The sequence below is a fragment of the Diabrotica virgifera genome, chromosome 6, assembly GCF_917563875.1.
Source record: "Diabrotica virgifera virgifera chromosome 6, PGI_DIABVI_V3a".
NCBI classification, from domain to species: Eukaryota; Metazoa; Arthropoda; class Insecta; order Coleoptera; family Chrysomelidae; genus Diabrotica; species Diabrotica virgifera.
In genome coordinates, this window is record NC_065448.1 from 135130432 (window position 1) to 135152403 (window position 21972).

Here is a 21972-nt window from a genome sequence, read left to right on the forward strand (position 1 = left end):
AAAAGGTTACGAAGTCGATTGGGAAAAAATAATGTGAAAATGAATTCTTTCCCAAAAGAATCTGAACGACGGAAAGTGTGGATTAAAAATATAGGGTTAAAACAAGATCCAAACAAATATGCTCTGGTTTGTGAAGTAAGTTCTTCAAGTAAAATTAATTGAGTATTTGCATTTGATGCATTCTCTTTATAATATTTATATCATTAAACAATATTGTATTCAATTTTTGAATGTTTAGGAACACTACTTCTGACATGTGGAAAAAAGTTAGACAAGATGGCAGCAGAAAATTAAAATGCAATGCTGTATACTATACTACATTCGCTCTCGCGAGATTTTTTTTGAGACATTCGGAATAGGAAACGTACAACACAAAAATTCCTACCTCACACTATTAACTGCTAAAATCAACTCAAATCAACTTAATCTTTCATTAAAAAAAGAAGAATTATTAGAAATAGTGGGAGTGTCTACTAATCTCATAAAATTTTGTGAAGTTTATTTCTACAAAATATTTTTATTTTGTACAATAAATAATTTTCTCATTTGCTATCAATACATTATAATGGTTTAAATAAATAAATATTGATTGGCGTAAGGTTTATGTTATTTTTATGTCTGTTTACTATTAATAATATTGGATATGAGCAGGTGCGTTGGTTTTGTAGTAATTTCCAGTCACTTCTGACAACTGAATTTTTCAAAAAAGAAATTACTAACGTCAGTGTCAAAAAAAATCTCGCGAGAGCGAATGTAGTATACATTCGCTCTCGCGAGATTTTTTTTGACACTGACGTTAGTAATTTCTTTTTTGAAAAATTCAGTTGTCAGAAGTGACTGGAAATTACTACAAAACCAACGCACCTGCTCATATCCAATATTATTAATAGTAAACAGACATAAAAATAACATAAACCTTACGCCAATCAATATTTATTTATTTAAACCATTATAATGTATTGATAGCAAATGAGAAAATTATTTATTGTACAAAATAAAAATATTTTGTAGAAATAAACTTCACAAAATTTTATGAGATTAGTAGACACTCCCACTATTTCTAATAATTCTTCTTTTTTTAATGAAAGATTAAGTTGATTTGAGTTGATTTTAGCAGTTAATAGTGTGAGGTAGGAATTTTTGTGTTGTACGTTTCCTATTCCGAATGTCTCAAAAAAAATCTCGCGAGAGCGAATGTAGTATACCAACAATATTTAGAGAAGAAAGCGAAAGTATTTAATTATTTATATTGGTTTTTTGTTTATTCACCAATTTAACACCTATAGATATTTGTATAACAAGAGAGCGAAGTGCACCTTTTCCTCCCAAGAATAAAGTTTACTAGTTTACTACAGTAATCATTCAAGGGAGGAAAAGGCACTTCTCCCATGTTATACATTTTTCCACCTCCCTCAAATAAGTCATTTTTTCATTTTTAAAATATTTATATAACTGTTGATTGAATACATGAATCATAATTGAATACAGGAATTTGTGTATTCAATCAACAATAGAACTAACAAAATTTATTAGAGAACTAAAACTAACAAGTAGGTACAGTATAACTATCAAATTATTAATGAAAAATTTTTAAATCAAAATAACAATTTACTGTTTTTACCATTTTGCAACATCTATAAATAAAATTTAAAATGTATGGACCTAATAGAAAATAGAGTAATAGTATTCGCGGTGTGCAAGTACTTGGAAAGGGAAACAAGAAACGACCCTGCGCGAGTCGCGGTGAAATATTGCAACTATCTTAAATAATTCATATTGTCAATTGAAATTGTCAAATTGACGTATATTTCATACCTTCTGTCAATGAAGCAGAAAAATTACATATTGCTCCACAATATTGATATGATATGCAATTATTATATAAAGGTAAATTTAATTAATTGTATTTTGCTTGCAGTACTGCATTTTAATAACTAATTTTATTTACTACATACAATTGTTGATGTTTTCATAACATAACCTGAATCTTATTTTTTCTTCTTATTATTTTTTTTGGACTATGGCCTTGACAATTATCCAGTAACCAGGACTAATATAATTGGCCAATATAATTAAAAGTGCGAATAATAGTACAGAGCGTAGAAATAGGGGTCGCTTTGCCGAACTTGCACGGTCCCAATAGGGTGTCAATAAGTTATTTCATCTATGCTATGACATAGTATGACGTCAACATCACTTTTACTTTTACTCCCTAGGGATTAAAAGTACTTTGTTTCCCTAGGGAGAAAAAAATATGACTATGCTCCCTACAATGAGGCCAGGAAATGTATACTTTGGATAGAGGTAGGTGGGAAAATCTGTTTTATTCAGTTATTGTGATTTGTTTCTTACAGACAATCGGTTTGTTCTAGCACGAGTTTCAAACGGTCTGAAACCATTAGCGAATAGTGGACCAGCGCGAGTAGAGAAGATAGCACTCGTAACTGTATTGTGTTCTCTCACTGACCAACTGTTTGCTGACTAGTTCGACTGTTTGCTAGAACAAACCTATTATTCAAACAAAATGTCCTCTATGTCAGACTGATCAGAATTTTAAAAATGTGTCATATCAATCAAATCAAAAAATTTCAAAAATTGTTCCAGTAACCATTTTTAGTGGAAATAATAACAGTACTTATATTGGATCAGAGAGCCACCCAATTCATTGTTAAAGTATGATAAACTAAAAGTTAAACAATTAGGCATGCACTTCATATTATATTTAATGAAATATAACCCACTGGTACTCGTACAAACTTGACGGCAAGCAAATTCAACAAATTTTTCCTCATTTATTAGTTTTTCACTACTGTTAAGTTTGGAAACAAGCGCTGTTGCCAAATAAAAACATATACAGTCGGAAAAATGAAAGAATACCCATGAACGATCACATCAATCACATATTTTGTATTTGCTGTTTTTTTTTCATAAATAATAAATGAGAGAGATAGATTATTAATAATCTGAATAATATGTGATTGATGTGATCGTTCATGGGTATTCTTTCATTTTTTCGACGGTATGTATTTACTACAGCAACTACAGGTGACACTGTTTCTCTTTGTCTTTAAGAGTGTGAAACAAAGATAACTACAGTGGGAAAAATAAAGAATACCCATGAACGATCACTTATCTTGTGTTTCCTATCTTTTTCTATAACAAACGTTTATTATTTATAGAAAAAGACAACAAACATAAATTAAGTGATTGATGTGATCGTTCATGGGTATTCTTTCATTTTTCCAACTGTATCTGTAATATACGCTGAGCTCGTAGGTAGAGGGGATAATTAAAAAATCGCGAGAGCCAGTAGTGACAAGTCTGTAAACCTTTACTGGAAATTTGACATAAATGTCGAAGTGAATAATTTAAAATTGAAATTAAAAACATTAATTAGAAAAAATATTAGTTGGTCAAAGCTGTGGTATATATTTTTATCTTAAGTATACTTACGGTTTAAATACTGAATTAAGTTTTTTTAATATTTTGTAATATCTAATTATAATTAGATATAAATCATCTAAGCGCCATCTACACGATAATTGTGAATGTATCTGAAGTAAGAAATTAATATTTCATTAAGAGAACGTTAAAACAGTTAGCAAAATTTTTAAAAAATCGATTACAATTTAATTACTTTTTTGCGTTGTAAATATTAAGCGATAAAATTAAATAATAAATTTAAAAATTACTGGTGAAAGTTGAATTAGTAATCCGCTAGGAGCGACACCAGCGAAGCTCAGAGCGTATAAGTGGATGCGTTTGGACGACCATAGCGGCTGACTGTCAGCAGAAATCGGCTGAGTGGTTGTATCCAGCTGTGATAGGGAAAGCTTAGTAAATCTCTCAGCGGCTGACTTCCAGCGGTGACGTCTGACAGCTACTGCTGGCTCAGCTGTCTAGCCGCTGTGGTCATCCGAACGCACCCAGTGTCAGTCATGTTTTCCTATAGTATAGAAGGCTTAGATAGAAGGTTATGTAAGATTTTTGTTTGTTTATTTTTTCTTCTTCTTTTGTGGCCTTTGGAAGCTGTGCCCATGTAGTCAGCAACATTTCTTAAAATTAATGCCTAACTAAACCTACCATACAAGAAAACCATTACGAACCTAAATGACCAATCAAGGATATGCAGTGCCGGTTTATGCACTGGGCGCTTGGGGTGGGCGCCCAGGGGCCCGGGCCCCGGAGGGGCCCGTAGAGACCCGTTCCTTTTCTTAATAAAAAAAGTTTAGTCCGCTAAATAATCTACATATTTTCCAAAATGGAAAAAAAAAGACGACGAAATACCTACGATTTCGAAATGGTCTGATTTTAAGACTGATGACTTTCTAAAAACTGTGAACTTTTAAACCAAAAAGTGATTTTAAACCAAGGGGTGAGAAAATTGTAAAACAATGTACCAAGATGGAGACAAACCTTATTATAGAAGATTAAATAAAAGCAACTTTTATAGAGGAAAACCCAATGAAAGGAAAGAAAATAGAGAGCTTGGCTAATATACGACGCAAGTGTTTATTGTTTCCCGTGCAATTTTTTTTCAATTGAAAAAATAGTTAACTGATTTTGGACGGATTCACTGGAAACATTTGAATAGTTTGCTCAAATCTCACGAACAAAGTAAATTTCATCTGAACTCTATGGTTACATTAAGAAAGTAAATTTTATCCAAACTCTATGGTTACATTAAGAACAAGATCATCATTAATTGGAGTTATAGTTATAGACGCTGGCTTGAAAGAGTAAGTAGAACGCGAAGCTGACTATTGGATAAGCTTCATAAGAAGAGTTGTTTTCACTACCAAATTACTTGCTTCTCAAGGATACAATGAGGATTTAACAAGTCGTCATAAAGGAAATTACTTAAGTTGTCTTGTATACTAGGCTAAATTTCACTACTTTTTAGCTGAGCATTTACAACGGAATGCGAATAAATGAAAAAGTTAAATTAGCTATCTGTATCACTAAATTTGCAATGAATTCTTGGAAGTAATGAAATCAAAACTTGTACTCTTTTGACACTTTTGACTCTGTAAATGCTTTAGTTAAAAACTAGGGATCTATCATTCATCAAATCTATTTTTTCCAGTTAAGCAATAACAGAGACGAAAAATTAGCAATTAAAAATGAAGCCAAGACACTGCAGAATAAAATGGATACCTTTGAGACAGTTCTATTCACACTGATTTGGACAAAAAATTTGCAACGAGGTAATGCAATAAGCAAAACGTGAACGTGAAGAAACTGTGGACTTAAGCGTGTCAATTGAAGTAGAATTAATGACATCTATTTTGAGATTTGTTGAAGACGTAAGAAATAATATTTTAAGGGAAGTTGAACTAGAAGCCAAAAATATTTTTTACGAAGACGAGGATATCTCAAACATATTCTATACAACTGACCTTCAAAGAACAAAGAAGAACAAAACATTTTTCGATGAAGCAGGTGAAAGTGAAACAATTCAAGAGGAAAGAAAGATTCGGAATTGAAGTATTTAATGTTATATGCTACAATAATTACTCAAGTTCTTTTAAAGAGAATTAAATGCTACAAAGATGTTACATCAGCTGTTAGATGTTTTTCTACGCTAAATAAAGAAGCAGTCAAGACGTCAATTAATACTTTATGTGTGAAATATAAAAAAGGTATTGATAAAACCAAAGAGAATTTGCATAGTGAAATTACTCATTCTATAACATGCCTATAATATAGTGGACTCACGCAGATGACATTGATCTCGTTGGAGACTCCATATTGTCCACAAAAGACATTTTCAACAAGGTGGAAGGAGCAACAAGCAAAGTAAAGCTGAGGATTATTGAAGAGACGACGAAATATATGTGTATAAATAGATCGACACGAAGAGACAGGATAGGACAAAATATGACGGTCAACACCTTTAACTTCGAAAGAGCACAACGTTTTAAGTATCTGGGGGCCATAATTACAGCTGACAACGATGTTACTAAAGAAATAAAAGACAGAATCCAATCAGCAAATCGCTGTCTATTCGCACTGGATAAGCTTATAAAATCAAAAAATCTTACAAGAAGTTCCAAGATCAAAATCTATAAATCTATCGTCAGACCTGTACTAACATATGGTTGCGAAACGTGGACCATGACCAAATCAAACGAAGAAAAGCTCAGACGTTTTGAACGAAAAATACTTTTGGACTAAGATGGGCAGGCCACGTGCACAGACTTCATAACGAGAGACTTGCAAGACTGGTATGGGAGGAGATTCCTACTGACAAAAGACCACTCGGACGTCCCAGAATGCGATGGAGAGATAACATCCAAGCAGATCTCCGAAAAATGAATATCCCATTTGACCCTAGGTTGATGGAAGACCGAAGAAATTGGAAGAAAGTTGTACAGTCAGCCAGGACCCACCCAGGGTTGTAGCGCTACGTGATGATGATAGCATGCCAAAAGTTGAATAAATTTATAAAATTTGGTGTCATCCAGGATGTAAGGATTGTAGGCAACATTTCCAAGTATTTTACCTTTACTGCAAGTTTATTTCACGATACCAACTTCTACTGTGTCAGGCGAGCAGTCTTTTTCGGCTTTAAAAAGAATAAAAATATATTTAACCCTAAATTTGGGTCAAGAAAATCTAGGCGCATATCACTATTGTATTATAGGAAATGTTGGAGCAACTAAATTGTGATAGTATTATATGACAGATTACTAATGCCTAGTCAAGAAAAAGTCATCTAATCTTTGTCATATGTATTTTTTTAAATATATTTTTTTGTTTGTCATGCGTTGTTTTGTGTAACTTTCTGTTTTTTTTATATATTTTTGAATGTACTTTTTCGAATATTTTTTACATTTACTATTCTTCTTCTTGTTTGGTTTAAAAAAATATTGTATGGATTGATATTGTATGAATGAAAATATTGTAAGTTACAATAAATACATTTATTTTCTTGTTAAAAAAACTGACAACGAATAACAATTAAGGGGGCCCCTAAATATTTAGCGCCCAGGGCCCGAAGTTAGGTTAAACCGGCACTGAGGATATGGAAAGGAAAGTAAAGTTATTTAAAAAATAAACTGTTGTTAAAATATAAACTAAATAAATAAAATATAAATTGAAAACAATAATTTGACATTATAAATGTAACCTCCAATATTATGACAGACGTCAGTTACCATGACATCATATATTATACTTGTCACTAATTCTAGCCAATGAAATGCTTGCTGTAATAGGAATGGCATATCAAAAAAATCTGACTATTCTCTATATATTTTTTCAAATTTAGAATATGGCAACAAGGGGAAAGTTATGTGCATTCCTCATTGTTTAACTTTTCCTATATCTTTAGTATCAGGTCATCGTACAATACAAATACTTCCTGCAATGATTGGAAGTAATGCAGAACAAGAATTGAATTTGGAATCGCCGAGAAAAAGGATTGGTGTACAAAATAAGAAAGTATATAAAGGACAACAAACATCTTCCATAAGCGATCAAAATTGTATAACTGAAATTCAGGAAATAGATTCTGCTCCACCTTTAGGTATAAAAAATATTTTGACATTTTTTTTTATTTAATACACAATTTAATTTACCATCTGATCATGAAGCTATAAGTAAATGGTGTGAATGTTGAACACATGAGGGAGAAGGGTCACCTTTCAAATCCAGGAGGGGTATTTAGCAGTCTTGATTCGTTACTTGAATGATCCGTTGTCCATCAAGGAAGTTTCTTGTGATTATTCTAATTTCTTCCTCTACCAAGGATGTGGCAGAGTCATCTTGTATAGGGTTTTGTTCAAGTGTAAACACTTTTTTGCGCCAGTCCAGAGCTGTCTGCCAGCGCTGTCTATAGAAAGGTGGTCTATTTTTCATGCCACTGGCATTCCAGTGAGACTGGCACCAGTTTCTGGATACATGTAAACGTTACTTTGTTTTATGTAAATATTATTTTCATTCTAGAATCAAAGGGAGACTTAACAGGTAAATGACGCTATCATTCTTTTTGTTCTAGAAAAACTGGAAATAGTATTTAAGGCAACGATTGTGAATGAGTGAGAAGTCTAATAAAGCCAAGACGAGATACTGTATTAGAGCATACGATTTGGAGGTATTTTGATTAGATAAATTTTGTAAAGTACAATATAAATTAGATTTGATAATGTGTAGTATTTCCTAATAAATTAAATACTATTAAGTGTTTATTGTTCTTGTAAGTTAGTGTGGTAAATAAATAATATGAAGTAAGTCTGTGTATTTAAATTAATATAAGTGTTCTTATTTAAAAATAAATAAAGTCAATTCAAAATAAATATTAATGCCTAAAAATCAAATTAGTAAAGTCGCTCACATGTCACTAGCAAAGAAACTTGTCAGCTTTTTGTTTCCGGTTGATTTGGACAGGTTAAGAATTTAAAGTGGTAACACTACATGTTAAATCAATCATTTTAAATTGTTTACAGTTTTACTTACAGTAGGAGATGTAACATACTTTTGTTTACCAGTATGCAAAAATTAAAAATTCTTTCATAGATATTGATTCACCACTCAAGAACTAACAAATTGTGAAGAGCACAAATATGCCTGTACTTGTTATCTGTCCAGGGCCGATATCAATTGATTGTCACAATATTGTATAGGTATAGAATAATTCATTTTATTACAATTAACAGTTTTTAGGTTTCCATACTTCTAAAGGAAAAACGGACCCTTATAGGCTCGCCTATATACTTATACTATGGCCAAAAAGCGGTAGTGAGAATAGAAGACATAACATCAGAAGAAATAGAAATGAAAAAAAAAGGTGTTCGACAAGGGTGTATACTTTCACCAATATTATTTAATATATAGGTACTCGGAAGACATATTAAGTAAGACAATGGATGAAATTAACATAGGCATTAGAATTAATGGCATGATCATAAATAACCTGAGATACGCTGATGATACAGTTCTTTTAGCCGAATCACATGAAAACCTACAGATACTGCTTACTTAATAAAGTGACCGCAGTAAGTGGAGAATATGGACTATCGCTTAACATAAGCTTTATTCCAGCAATGTTCCATTAATTTTATCTGTCTCTTCCACATTAACCACGAAAAGGTGTTGAAATTTCTGATACATTTCCAGTGGATACATTACCAGCTATTCGTGATGAATAATGAGTAATACAGACTTAAAAATTCATACAGACCTAGCAGTCATTACTTTTCTGTCCAAAAAACGTTTATATGTTTTTTGTCATTTTGAATTAAACACCTATAAGTTCTTTTATGCTTTATGTTTCTAGCTTGATTCTATTTTTGAAGTTATTAGGTGCGATTGGGAAAAATGTGAGTTTTTTTATAAAACTAACAGTATGCACTATTGTGCACACAGACAATATAAAGTTAGTTGCTAAATCTTTCAAGTTACGTATCAGTGGAAATAAAGTGTGAACAAAATATATTGGTGTTTTTAGTAAATATATGTTTTATAATTTTTTAATTTGTGCTATTAATTCTTTTAATGAAATTTTTTGGAAAGTAGTAAGTATTAATATTTAATTTAATAATTAAATAAATTACAAATAAACTGTTTGTTTTGAATCTATTTATTTCCTTGAAATAGTTGAAATCATATATACAGTAGACGCTCTCTTAACTGACCATGACGGGAGCTGCCCATAGGTCGGATAATCAAAAAGTTGGTTAAACCGAAAATCTTTAAAACCACCCTCAGAAAGACATTACATATGTAACTCTGTTAAAAATATATATATTTTATGATCTATAAACAAAAAAGTAGTATGTACATATAGTCTGCCCGCTATAACTTTTCCCATGGGTCACGATTCATTTTCAAACAAATTAAGTCAAAATATAAAGTGAAACGAATGTCGATGTGTATATACATATGTAATTAACAATATCACTCACAAGACAAATTATGAAACTTGTATGACGTCTAATCTAAAAATAGTATCATCCAAAAAGGTGTAGGGTGGGTCGGTTAAGAGGGCGTCTACTGTAAGTATAACTTACATACATAAAAGTACACACACTATTTTTTAATCCATGTTTAAACACTGGTTATGTCACTAGTATTAAAAGAGGCACCTAAACACATTTTGCAAATTATCACAAAAACTAATCTTGTAAGTAACAGACCAGTTTAGCTCCAGCATCCTCATCTGATCTTCCCCCTTTTCTACCAACAGTTTATGCCTGGGAGAATCCACCTGCAGAATAACTGATAAATGCTTATACTTTTCATTAACAATAACCATACTAACTCCTTCCACGCTATGTATTCTGCTTTACTATTTTGACCAGCTTCTTATCTTATTCCCAGTATCTTCCACACATCCGAACCTAAATGACTTAAACTCATACTCTCACCTTTTCTATAGAATTATCACAATACCGTTTTAGCTTTTTAAGAAGCAAATGATATTTTTACACAATCAGTGTGAAACCAATTATTACAAGCTCCACTGCAGCCCATCCATAACGAGACCAGAATTTTGTTTACAATGATTTGGTTCAGATTCATTTAGTTTCTGTTATGAATTAACGTCTTTTTTCTCCGAATCAATATTGCACTAACTATAGGCACTTCAGACTTTCTCAAAACAAGCAGTTCTAATAAAAGAACATAACATTAATTTAATCAAAATATAATTTTGCATTTTTTGCAATGTTTCTATATAACCTCAATCTTCTTTTTACAACTGACAGTTATGTAAAATTTATATTTTTGTGTGCGACTAGGGCAACCAGTGATCACTGAGGGCGGCCATATTTTGCTCTGGTTTCCGGGCTTGGCTACACTCTCCCTGGACGCACTCTGAGTAAAGGTGGCTATGCCTTAGTCCAAGTTCTAAAATATGTAGTCCAAAAAGAAAACAGAAGAAGTTTTGATATGTCACATTATGATGTGAATATGTGAAATGTCAAAATAACTCGTTCTGTGCTGGCAGGCCAGCTGTGCAAATTGTAAGTAAGCATGTTGGATTGGATATTTTATATTTTAGTCTAATTCAATAATTTGAATGGGAGTGTTGGTTCCTTCTTGAATTAATGATATATAATAAATAGATATAAAATGCTACATTATTTAATAGCAGTAACATCCATTCTGTTTATATTATGTGTTTCGGCAAGTGGTCAACTTTTAGAAGGAATATATTGTGGAAAAGAGAACTGCTATGATGTGTTGGAAGTTACAAGGGAGACAACCAAAAATGAAATATCCAGAAGTTATCGAAAACTGGCCAGACAGTATCACCCTGATCTGCACAGAACACCGGAAGCCAAGGAAAAGGCTGAAGAAAGATTCAAAATAATTGCAAATGCATATGAAATTCTTAAAGATGAGGAAGCTAGATCAGATTATGATTATATGTTGGATAATCCAGATGAATACTACGCTCATTATTATAGGTAATTTTTCAGTTTTTATTCACTACTATTGTGCTGCTGCTTCTTTCTCTTTTATGCTATCTTCATTGACATTACTTCCCTCATTTTGGATCTTATATTGCTTACTGATTTCATCAATATAGTTTTATATGAATATATTTTAGGTTTCTATATGAATATTAATTTTTTAATTAACCCATTAACACCCAAGTTATTTATTTTTCAAATTTCAAAATTTTGGTTATAGTTATACATAATCATAATTATTAGTAATCTTGTTCTTAATCAGGAAATATTCATGAAATTAATTTACACCATTGCATTTTTGAATTATGACCTGTCCTATAAGTACGACGCTAAGTACAGGCGTTAGGTTATCATAATTTAAAGTATGTATGAATGAGTTTAAAACAATAAAATATTTTTAAATCTAATAAAAGCACATTTATTTTTTATGATAGTGTATAAAACAATTTTTACATAATGTTACAGTAGGTACATTTTCCACTGTATGTTAGTGGTTTGACTTTACAATTTTCTCCTTGACATCGTTTCTGCATTTTATGTTTTTCCATGAAGTGTCCTATAAGCCAATTTCAGGTAGGAAACTGCTACAGACCAACAAAAATCTAATAAAAATGACTTATTTACTCGTTTGTAGAGAATACCACTTCTTGGCTCTGATTTTAGTGGCATATTTTTCAACAAACCGGTCGTGTTGATCCAAGTATTTCATATACTTATGATAATTTTTAACATGTGTGGTTGAGAAATCAAACGTGTTCTTTTGAGCTTGCGATCCCATCTAAAAGTATTTTTCATTTACATCACACTGAAAATAATATGAACTACGAGCTTCTTTACTAAGGATTTTCGTATCTTGTATAGGAAACTTCGATAATCTATTTTCCAGCAAGGTTCCTGTTGGTCGGTATCAACATTTTTGCAAATGAATTAACAAATCTCTGCTGGTAAATAAATTATCAAAAAACACCCGGTGACTTGCAGGTTTAGACACTCAGTGACTTCCACCGACCACTTATTAACCCTGCATTAAGGATACAAAATTTAAATTCATATTAACTCTTTCCGGCTTCTAACATGTTGTCCTGCAATGGGACTTCACCTGGTCCATTAAAATACTTTGTATTTTTGACGATTAGTTTTTGCAACACAGCAACACAGTCTGTCAACAACAGCAAAATTTACAGTTGACATTCTCAAATAATTTTTAAAATCATCCTGCTCTTTTTGTCTTAATTCACGGAGTAAAGATATGTGTCCATATTTTTCTCTTTCCTTCATCCAATTTTTAATCCATTTTGGTTGATTTACTTGGCCTTTTTTATTTAGTAATTCCACCATACACAACCTGAGGAGTGCTACTTTTTTCTTTTTGTTCGTTTTAGACAACATTTTATTCCGAACGTGACAAAATACTTCTAGATATTTTATATACTCATAAAATATCCAACTTCCGTTCCAGTCCCTACAAAATATGACAGAACTGCCCACTAACGATAAGAGAAGAATTGTCCCTTCCTAGGGACCGAGAATTGTTATCCCAGTGATTATCCACAGTGTAATTACAACTGGCATGTTGCATGATACTTAATTAATAGTCTTCCAAATTCGGCACAAATCTAATATTTAATTACTTGAAATTAATCCTGAATTAACACATGTTTTTACAGAATACTAAAAATAGTTTTGTGGCATACTGCAATTGTTTTCATTAAATTAAATGTAATAGCAATAGATGGCAACTGTTTGACGAAATATGCTTAAAAACCCTTTTACCACAAAAGTATAATACCATTTAAGTATGCAAATCTATACTTCAAGCATATTTTTAGATAAGTGCACTTAAACCCTTTTGCTTCTAACTCCCTCAATTGTTCCTTTTATCAGAGCAAATTTTATTGAATAAGGGAAAATGAAAATGTAGCATGTCAAAGTGTGTAAATAATTTATTTCCTTAGCTGAGCGCTTTCGACATAAACGTCATCATCGGAGCTAATGGTCAAATACTAAAAAAGTACCTCTACATAGAGGTGTAAACAAGTGCATCTTAGGAATATAATTTTGATTTTTAAATTGTGAATGCTAACTTAGTCCTCCGTACAACAGCAAACAGCAAAAAAACAGAAAGAAACGGCCACATACACGTTGCACAAAAACATATAAACTTTTTTCATGGTCCGGGTGTCGATATCACCCGTCCATTCTTTCTGTTTTTTTGCTGTTTGCTGTTGTACGGAGGACTAAGTTAGCATTCACAATTTAAAAATCAAATTTACATTCCTAAGATGCACTTGTTTACACCTCTATGTAGCGGTACTTTTTTAGTATTTGACCATTAGCTCCGATGATGACGTTTATGTCGAAAGCGCTCAGCTAAGGAAATAAATTATTTACACACTTTGACATACTACATTTTCATTTTCCCTTATTCATTCAAGTGTGTACAAACTTATCAGTCTTTCAACCAAATTTTATTGACCTTAATATTTGTAATTATAGTGCTGACATTCCTTCTTTAATATACCTACCCATTTTCAGCAATCCTCAATTTTAATATTTGTTGGCATAGTTATAATATTCTTGTAGCAGACAATGGTAGGTACCTCTTAGCAAAAGACATTACATAACTACAGAAAGTGTACCAAACATTTGCAAAAACATAATGCTTTCACTTTGTTTTGCTTCATTTGTTCTTTGCAAATAGATCAATTTTATGCTTGAAAAAGCAAATAATTTGGTTTACCAAAATCACAAGAAATGATATTTTTTCGAATTTTAAAAGAAATGTTACTATTAAGATATGTCAAGTATGAAATTCACTTCTTATTTAATAAAACTGATTTTTAATTGGCGAGTTCACTGCTCAAATACACTAACAATACTTTTTGAAATATTCTAAATTTCAAGTCTCAAAGCATTTGGTGTCATAGTTTATTATTATATTTGTAATACAATTTTAAATTAAATATTAAAAGCAAATTTTTGCTATTGCTCATGTAATAAAAAATCCTAACAAGTATCTCTTAAGGGGACAGGAACAAAATGCAAAATTTTGACAGGCATCAACATTTTAAATGTAATCATTTTTTTCGAATCCTGAGAAAACTAATAAGTATTTTTGGATAATTTAAACGCAGAATGAAAGATTACTTTATTACTGAGTGCCGAAAGTCTCTTGAATGAATAAAAAGTTTCTTTTGAATGAGATATTTGAAATTAAAAGTCACACTAAACTTTCTCTTAGTTTTTCACCCCTGTAACGTATTAAAATAAGTACTGATTAAAATAAGAATTCATAGTTCTTATATGGCAGAATGAATTGGTACCAGAAGAGTGGCTAAAGGGAGTAATATGTCCGTTGCATAAAAAAGGTGATCAACTGGATTGTAAGAACTATAGAGGCATTACTTTGTTAGCATCTGCATATAAAATCTTCGGCAATGTATTGTTTGAAAGAATAAAACATTTTACAAAGGATATTGCAGGTCAGTACCAATGCGGATTTACTGCTGGAAAGTCAACTATACATCAAATTCAAGCACATAGGCAGATTCTAGAAAAGTCACTAGAATATAACATAGATACCCACCATCTCTTCGTCAACTTCAAAGCAGCCTATGACAGTGTTAAAAGAAGCGCATTATATATTGCAATGATAGACTTTGGGATCCCACCTAAGTTAGTTGAGTTGACCGAACTAACAATGCAAAACGTAAGCTCGTGCGTTAGAATTCAAGGAGAAAACTCTACATTCTTTGACGTTAATAATGGTCTAAGACAGAGAGACGTGCTGGCGTGTTTCCCCTTTAATATTGCCTTGGAAAAGGCAGTCAGAAAATTAAATATTAGAATGAATGGAACTATTTTTAATAGATCGATGCAAATTCTCGCATTCGCTGACGATATAGTTATAGTGGGCAGAAGTTTGAGAGACATGGTGCAGTGTTTTACAAGGCTTGCGGACGCGGCAAGTGAATTAGGACTTGTGGTAAACGAGGAAAAAATCAAATCTATGTTGGTTTCTAAAAACTCCCGAAATATCCAACAGAGAATTCAAATTAACAGTCACACCTTTGAGCAAGTCAAGGAATTCACATATCTTGGATCGCTAGTAAACTCAATAAACACGACAAGCTATGAAATAAAAAGACGCATAGCAATAGCAAACAGAACTGTTCATGGTCTCCATAAACATTTAAAAAATAAAAATATAAAACGTGCAGTAAAGCTCAATATATACAAGACCTTAATAAGACCGGTTTTGATATATGGAGCTGAAATGTGGACCCTATCTCAAAATGATGAAAGACTTCTTGGTATTTTTGAGAGAAAAATTCTTAGAAAGATTTTTGGGGCAGTAAGTGAAAATGGGCTATGGCGTCGAAGATACAACTTTGAACTGTATCAGTTATACACCGATCCAGATATTGTGAAATTCGTTAAAGTGCAGAGACTTAGATGGACTGGACACATTGCTAGGATGTCAGACCACGAATACACTAAGAGATTAACATTTTTAAAACCAGAGGGTACAAGAAGTAGAGGACGACCACAAAGAAGATGGATTGATGATGTTGAAGAAGACCTAAAATTCTAGGGGTCAGAAGATGGAGGGAAGTTGCCAGGAGTGGCGACTTCTTTGTGAGCAGGCCAAGATCCACAACGGATTATCGAGCCACTTATGATGATGAATGTATTAAAATAAACATTATAGAAGTTTTCAAGGACTTTCGGCCCTCGGTAATAATGTAATCTTTCATTCTGCGTTTAAATTTTTCAAAAATACTTATTAGTTTTCTCAGGATTCGAAAAAAATGAATCCCATTTAAATAGCATTGAAGCTGAAAGTTCGTACCCACTACCCATCCCCTTAATTTAAATATTGATTGTAAAAGTTTCAAGTAGTACTTAAGAGGATCGGTACGTATTTTCGGCTGCAATGCTATTCAAATGGGGATTCATTTTTTTCGAATCCTGAGAAAACTAATAAGTATTTTTGAAAAATGTAAACGCAGAATGAAAGATCACGTTATTAGCGAGGCCGAAAGTCCCTGAGAACTTCTATAATGTTTATTTTAATAAGTTACAGGGGTGAAAAACTAAGAGAAAATTTAGTGTGATTTTTAATTTCAAATATATCATTCAAAATAAACTTTTTATTTATTCTAAGGGACTTTCGGCCCTCGGTAATAATTTAGTCTTTCATTCTGCGTTTAAATTTTTCAAAAATATTTATTGGTTTTTTCAGGATTCGAAAAAAATAAACACAATGCCGTGGTAATATTTTCCAAATCTATCTTTGTCTTACAACGCACTCAGCCGAATATAATATTGTCAGCATATATTGTCAGTCAGACACTGACAATCAGTGACAATTTTAAATATTTGACATTGTATCGGGAATATGTTGAGTTATTGATTAAATATTATTGATATATAGTGTATTTGATAAATAATTTATTTAAGACGTGAACTTAATAAAAAGTTATTTATTGTGTATTATTTGTGGAAGATCCAAGCAGAGAATACATCAGGATAATATATTCTGTGATCCAAGTATTTTGTTGTTAAAGATGTTCAAAATTGTAAGCGTTCCATAACAATATATTATTAAAAAATCACTTTAACACTTTTCCTCTTTTCTCGATTGAGTATTAGTCTTTGTTGTACAAATAAATTATTACAATCACTGAATGTTAATTAAAAAATCACTTTAACACTTTTCCTCTTTTCTCGATTGAGTATTAGTCTTTGTTGTACAAATAAATTATTACAATCACTGAATACATAGTTAGTGAAAAAATTATCACATTTATTAACTGAATTAATAATTTGCAATTATAAAAATAACAGTTATCCAAGAACATTCAAAACCCATCTCTTTAAATTAATGATGACATTTTCAAGTAGAATGACATTCTAGTAATGTTTACATATCCATACCAGTGTGAATTTTACTACACGTAATTTGCCGTGTAAAGACAGAAAAAGTAGGGATACACGTAAAATATTTGTCAATTATGTACCTACCCATGGCCTTAAGATAAAAACTAAAAATATCATGTCAAATACATTTATATGGAAACAATGGTCCATTTATAACTCAGAAACACTTTTTGTGATGTATTTCTTATGTCTCCCAAACTTACAAATTTCTTGGGATGCATATAAAGGACACATCTTATGGAAAATGTAATGTCACTCAAATACAATAAAATTTACATGAAAGGATTTATGTATCTCGAAATTACAATGATTTCATATCATTGCGCCAACTCTGAATTTTCATTAATAATGGCGTATAAATTGTAATTAAAGTTTATGGGAATCACATTTTGGAAGTCTAGAATACTGTTATATTCATAAATACTATTAGTCTAATCGCTATTGAAAACAGCTTAACCCAACATGAGACTGGCCATTATTTTGTTACTGTCTCCCAACTGCCTCGTAAATTTGGTAATTATTTTTTACTAAGTTGGCTAAATTTTGACGTACTGGAAGGGGCTGGAAATCATAACCAAACATAGACAATAATTAAACAAATAAATATTCACATGCAATTTATTGACAAAATACAACTGCATCGATTAAAACAAAAGTGTATTTTTGAAATTTTATAGTCGTTTAAGTTAGAAACGTATTAGAGTCGCGAACGCGACTCGTCGCGAACAAGACAGTGGAAGACTTGAGATTCTCATTAAAAATTGAATCAAGTCCTCGTCGCGTCCGCGGCTTCCAAATGCGTTCATGAAGATTAAAAACAACGTAAAGAATCTCAGCTAGACTAGTCCGCGACGAGTGAAGTCGCTTCCGCGACTCTCTACACTCAACGAAAAAGGTACGTAATATCAATAAAAATGCTAATTCAGACAACAAACGCAATACTTAAAATTTGTCCAATTCTTGGTTTTATTGGGACAACAAAACGATGTTCATCAATTCATTATTTTCGTTCGTTGAGCCAATGTATTACGTTAATTGAATGAATGAACATTCATTATGTATACCATAATATCACTTTATTGGTATTACGAACTCTGTTCACTGAGTCAACGAACACTATTTATTGATATTACGAACTCTGTTCACTGAGTCAACGAACACTATTTATTGAAACAACAACGTCGTTAATTGACCGACGAAGACTATTCGTTGTGTCAATAACAGTGTTATTTCTCCTAACGTATTTCGTTTATTTCTACAATTATTTCCGTTTATTGTTACAATTAATTCCGTTCATGCCCACAATAAATACGGTTTTTCTTAGAAGCAATTCTATTCATTCTTACAATCAGTTTCGTTCATTCCTACTATGAACGTATTTTATATTAATAATTACTGAATGCAATAGCCCAATGTATGATATTAATTGATTAATAATAATTTTTTAGATCCCCCTTTTTTGTCCTTAACCTAAAGGACTTTACACTGTGTGATTTTTCATATGATTTCACTTATACAGTGTACTGGAATAAGTGTTACACTCCCCCCACCCTCCTTATTAACTTATTTATTTTTAGCACATAAGCAAAACGCTCGGACAGGTCGATTTTTAAAATAATCAAAGTATATTATAACATCAATGTTTCGAACTTTACACGATCCCTCTTTAGGTGACAGGCGCGGCGTAACTTTGATCTTTTTTTTATTGGGAAAGTACGTCATGTGACAGCTTATTTAAAAGCGTTTGAAATAGTGATTCCAAAAATGTATAACACTTTAATCCTTTTTGAGAGCGCAGGTGCAAAATTTCGATCGAATTCTTTTTAAACGCATTCATTTTTTTTTGGAATTCTGAGAAAACTAATAAGTATTTTTGAAAAATTTAAACGCAGAATAAAATATTACATTATTACCGAGGGCAGAAAGTCCCTTAGAATAAACAAAAAGTTTCTGTTGAATGGTATGCCTATTTGAAATTAAAAATCATACTAAATTTTCTCTTTTTCACCCATGTGACTTATTAAAATAATGATTATAGAGGTTGTCAGGGACTTCAGACCCTCGATAATACTGTGTAATATTTTATTTTGCATTTAAATTTTCAAAAATAATAATTAGTTTTCTCAGGATTCGAAAAAAATGAATACATTTAAAAAGAATTCGACCGAAATTTCACGATAATAGACACACAAGAACTTCCTTCTACTACGGACTACACTTGAAAACGAAATGCAATTATTATTCGGCACTTCGGTAACACAGAGAAGCTAGGGGTATCACGATAAGGAAAAGCCGATAACTTTCAAATGGTCAAGCAAAACATTTATTGTCTCAACAACTACGATTATTGTCACAATGACCGCATTCATTGTGGGTATTAAATGCAGTAGTAGATTGATTAATGCATTCGTTGTCACAACAATCAATTTACATCTATTCAATAATCATATATTACTCTATATTAACAACATTTGTACATTGTTTTAATGAAATCTGTACGTTGTCACGATAAACCAAGGTAATTGCTTGTCATCTACGAAATCAAGAACGTGAGTTGCTGCCAGAATTAACAGTATTTATTAAATATACGAAACTAAGTTATTGTCTGAATAAATTGAGTGTTATTGATTAATGTACTCTAGTTATTCTCACAATTATTATTCAATCATTCAGCAATAACCAAATACATTCGTCAATGTCTAAAAGTTCGTTGAAACAACAAATTAAATTGTTGTGACAACGAAACACTATTCAGTAATCACTGTTAATCAATATTACGAACTAAATTTTTTTGAGTGTAATGCGTTCATCGTATTTAAAAATGGAATGTTTTTAATAAAAATTAATGACTACATTGGCATTATTCATGTTTTTTTTTGTTCAATGAAAGAGGTCTTTAACATTCAGTTTATTTGAGCTTTAAATTGAGAGATAATTTTTGTGTTGATGTGTCCGACAATGAATCTGTCAAAATATTCACAAGCTGAGCGAAAGAACTAACTGCATTTTTGTATATCAGTTTTCTTCGTGTTCCACTCCACCACCGTTTTAAATTTTTCAACCAGGACGTGCGTCGTCTTCCCGTTCTTCTTTATTCTTCCACTTTTCCTTGTATAACCAATCGCATCAATTCATATTTTTCATTTCTTAGTATGTAACCAAATTAGCTCATTTTTCTTTCCTTCATAGTTTTGAATATTGGTATATCATTAAGTAATTTATTTATATTTTAAGCTATGTTAATGTTTAACGTTTTCTTTTTCTTTCTTTTCAGATATTATCGAAGAAGAGTAGCTCCCAAAGTAGATGTAAGAATAGTATTAATAGTGACAATTTCTATAATATCAATAATCCAGTATTACAGTGGTTGGCAGAAATATGACCTTGCTATTAAGTACTTTATGACTGTGCCAAAGTATAGAAACAAAGCGCTAGAAATCGCCAAAGAAGACGGGCTTCTACAAAATGATAAAAAGCAGAAGAAAAATAAAAAAGAGTTAAAAGAAGAAACTGAAACCATCATAAGAAAAGTAATCGAAGATAAGATGGATATTAAAGGGGCTTATGCCAAGCCATCTATTACTGATTTGCTCTGGATACAATTAATTATATTTCCGTATACAATAGTAAAATATATTTCTTGGTATGTGTCTTGGTATTGGAGGCATAGTATATTAAAACAACCATATAGTGAAGAAGAAAAACTGTACATTATTAGAAAATATATGAAAATGAGTGAACATCAGTTTAATAGTCAAGAAGATGAGAAAAAAGAAGATTTCTTAAAACAAGAGTTGTGGATCAGGGCCAATTTTGACGAATGGCATAAACAGGAAGAAGAAAATGCTAAGAAACAGTTAGCTGAAAACAATAAATATAAGCAATATAGAAGATATCTTAAGAATCATGGAGTGGGAAGAATGACATTTGACGATTCTTGATCTTTAGTTAATACAGACTCTAACAAATTTTTTTTATTTATTTATATATTTTTATTACAATGTTGCTGTGTTTAACATTTTTTTGATATTCCCGAGGTACAAACATGTATATAACATCAGATAGACATATCTTGATGTATACAATAGGAGTTTGACATTAAATGTTTCTAACTCTATAAGTATATTCTATCAAAAAATTTATAAACCCTTATTACAACTTAGAAAGCTGATATACTAAAAGAATATTCAAATTCTTAAAACCACATATTTTCTACTGTAATGCACTTAAGCTAATTTCAGAAACAAAGCTAATTTCTAAGTTATAATAAAAATATACACGTGCTTCGTCAAAAATATAATCCATCCAATATTTTCCGTTAATATAATTTTTTCCTAATCTAAGTACTGATTTTTTTTTAATTCTTAACAGATATAATATGTTTTTTCTATTCTCATACTAGAATTATATCAATTATGATTTCACTACCTGTATCATTACGATACAGATTTTTAATCAATAGAATCGCGATATGGTATTCGCGATGAAGGTGGCACATGCGCAGTGACCAATGGCGAGTCAAATACATTATGCTTTGACAGTTCTCAATATGTAAACAAACTGACAAACTACTTAATTTGATTGCGTTACAAAATTAATAAATTTGAAT

General features: G+C 31.4%; 1 protein-coding gene and 1 long non-coding RNA gene across 2 annotated transcripts; both read left to right on the top strand.

The window, feature by feature from the left end:
• Positions 1 to 1751: 1751 nt before the first annotated feature.
• LOC126886039 (uncharacterized) lies at positions 1752 to 8235 on the top strand. The gene is made up of 2 exons (XR_007698559.1): positions 1752 to 2304; positions 8003 to 8235. It is a non-coding gene; the product is annotated as an uncharacterized LOC126886039 (long non-coding RNA).
• A 2684-nt stretch (positions 8236 to 10919) lies between these two features.
• On the top strand, positions 10920 to 21706 carry LOC114338189 (dnaJ homolog subfamily C member 25 homolog). The gene is made up of 2 exons (XM_028288777.2): positions 10920 to 11414; positions 20638 to 21706. Exons 1-2 carry the CDS (start codon positions 11077 to 11079, stop codon positions 21302 to 21304), a joined length of 1005 nt encoding a protein of 334 aa, XP_028144578.1. The 5' UTR covers positions 10920 to 11076; the 3' UTR covers positions 21305 to 21706.
• The last annotated feature ends 266 nt before the right edge of the window (positions 21707 to 21972 follow it).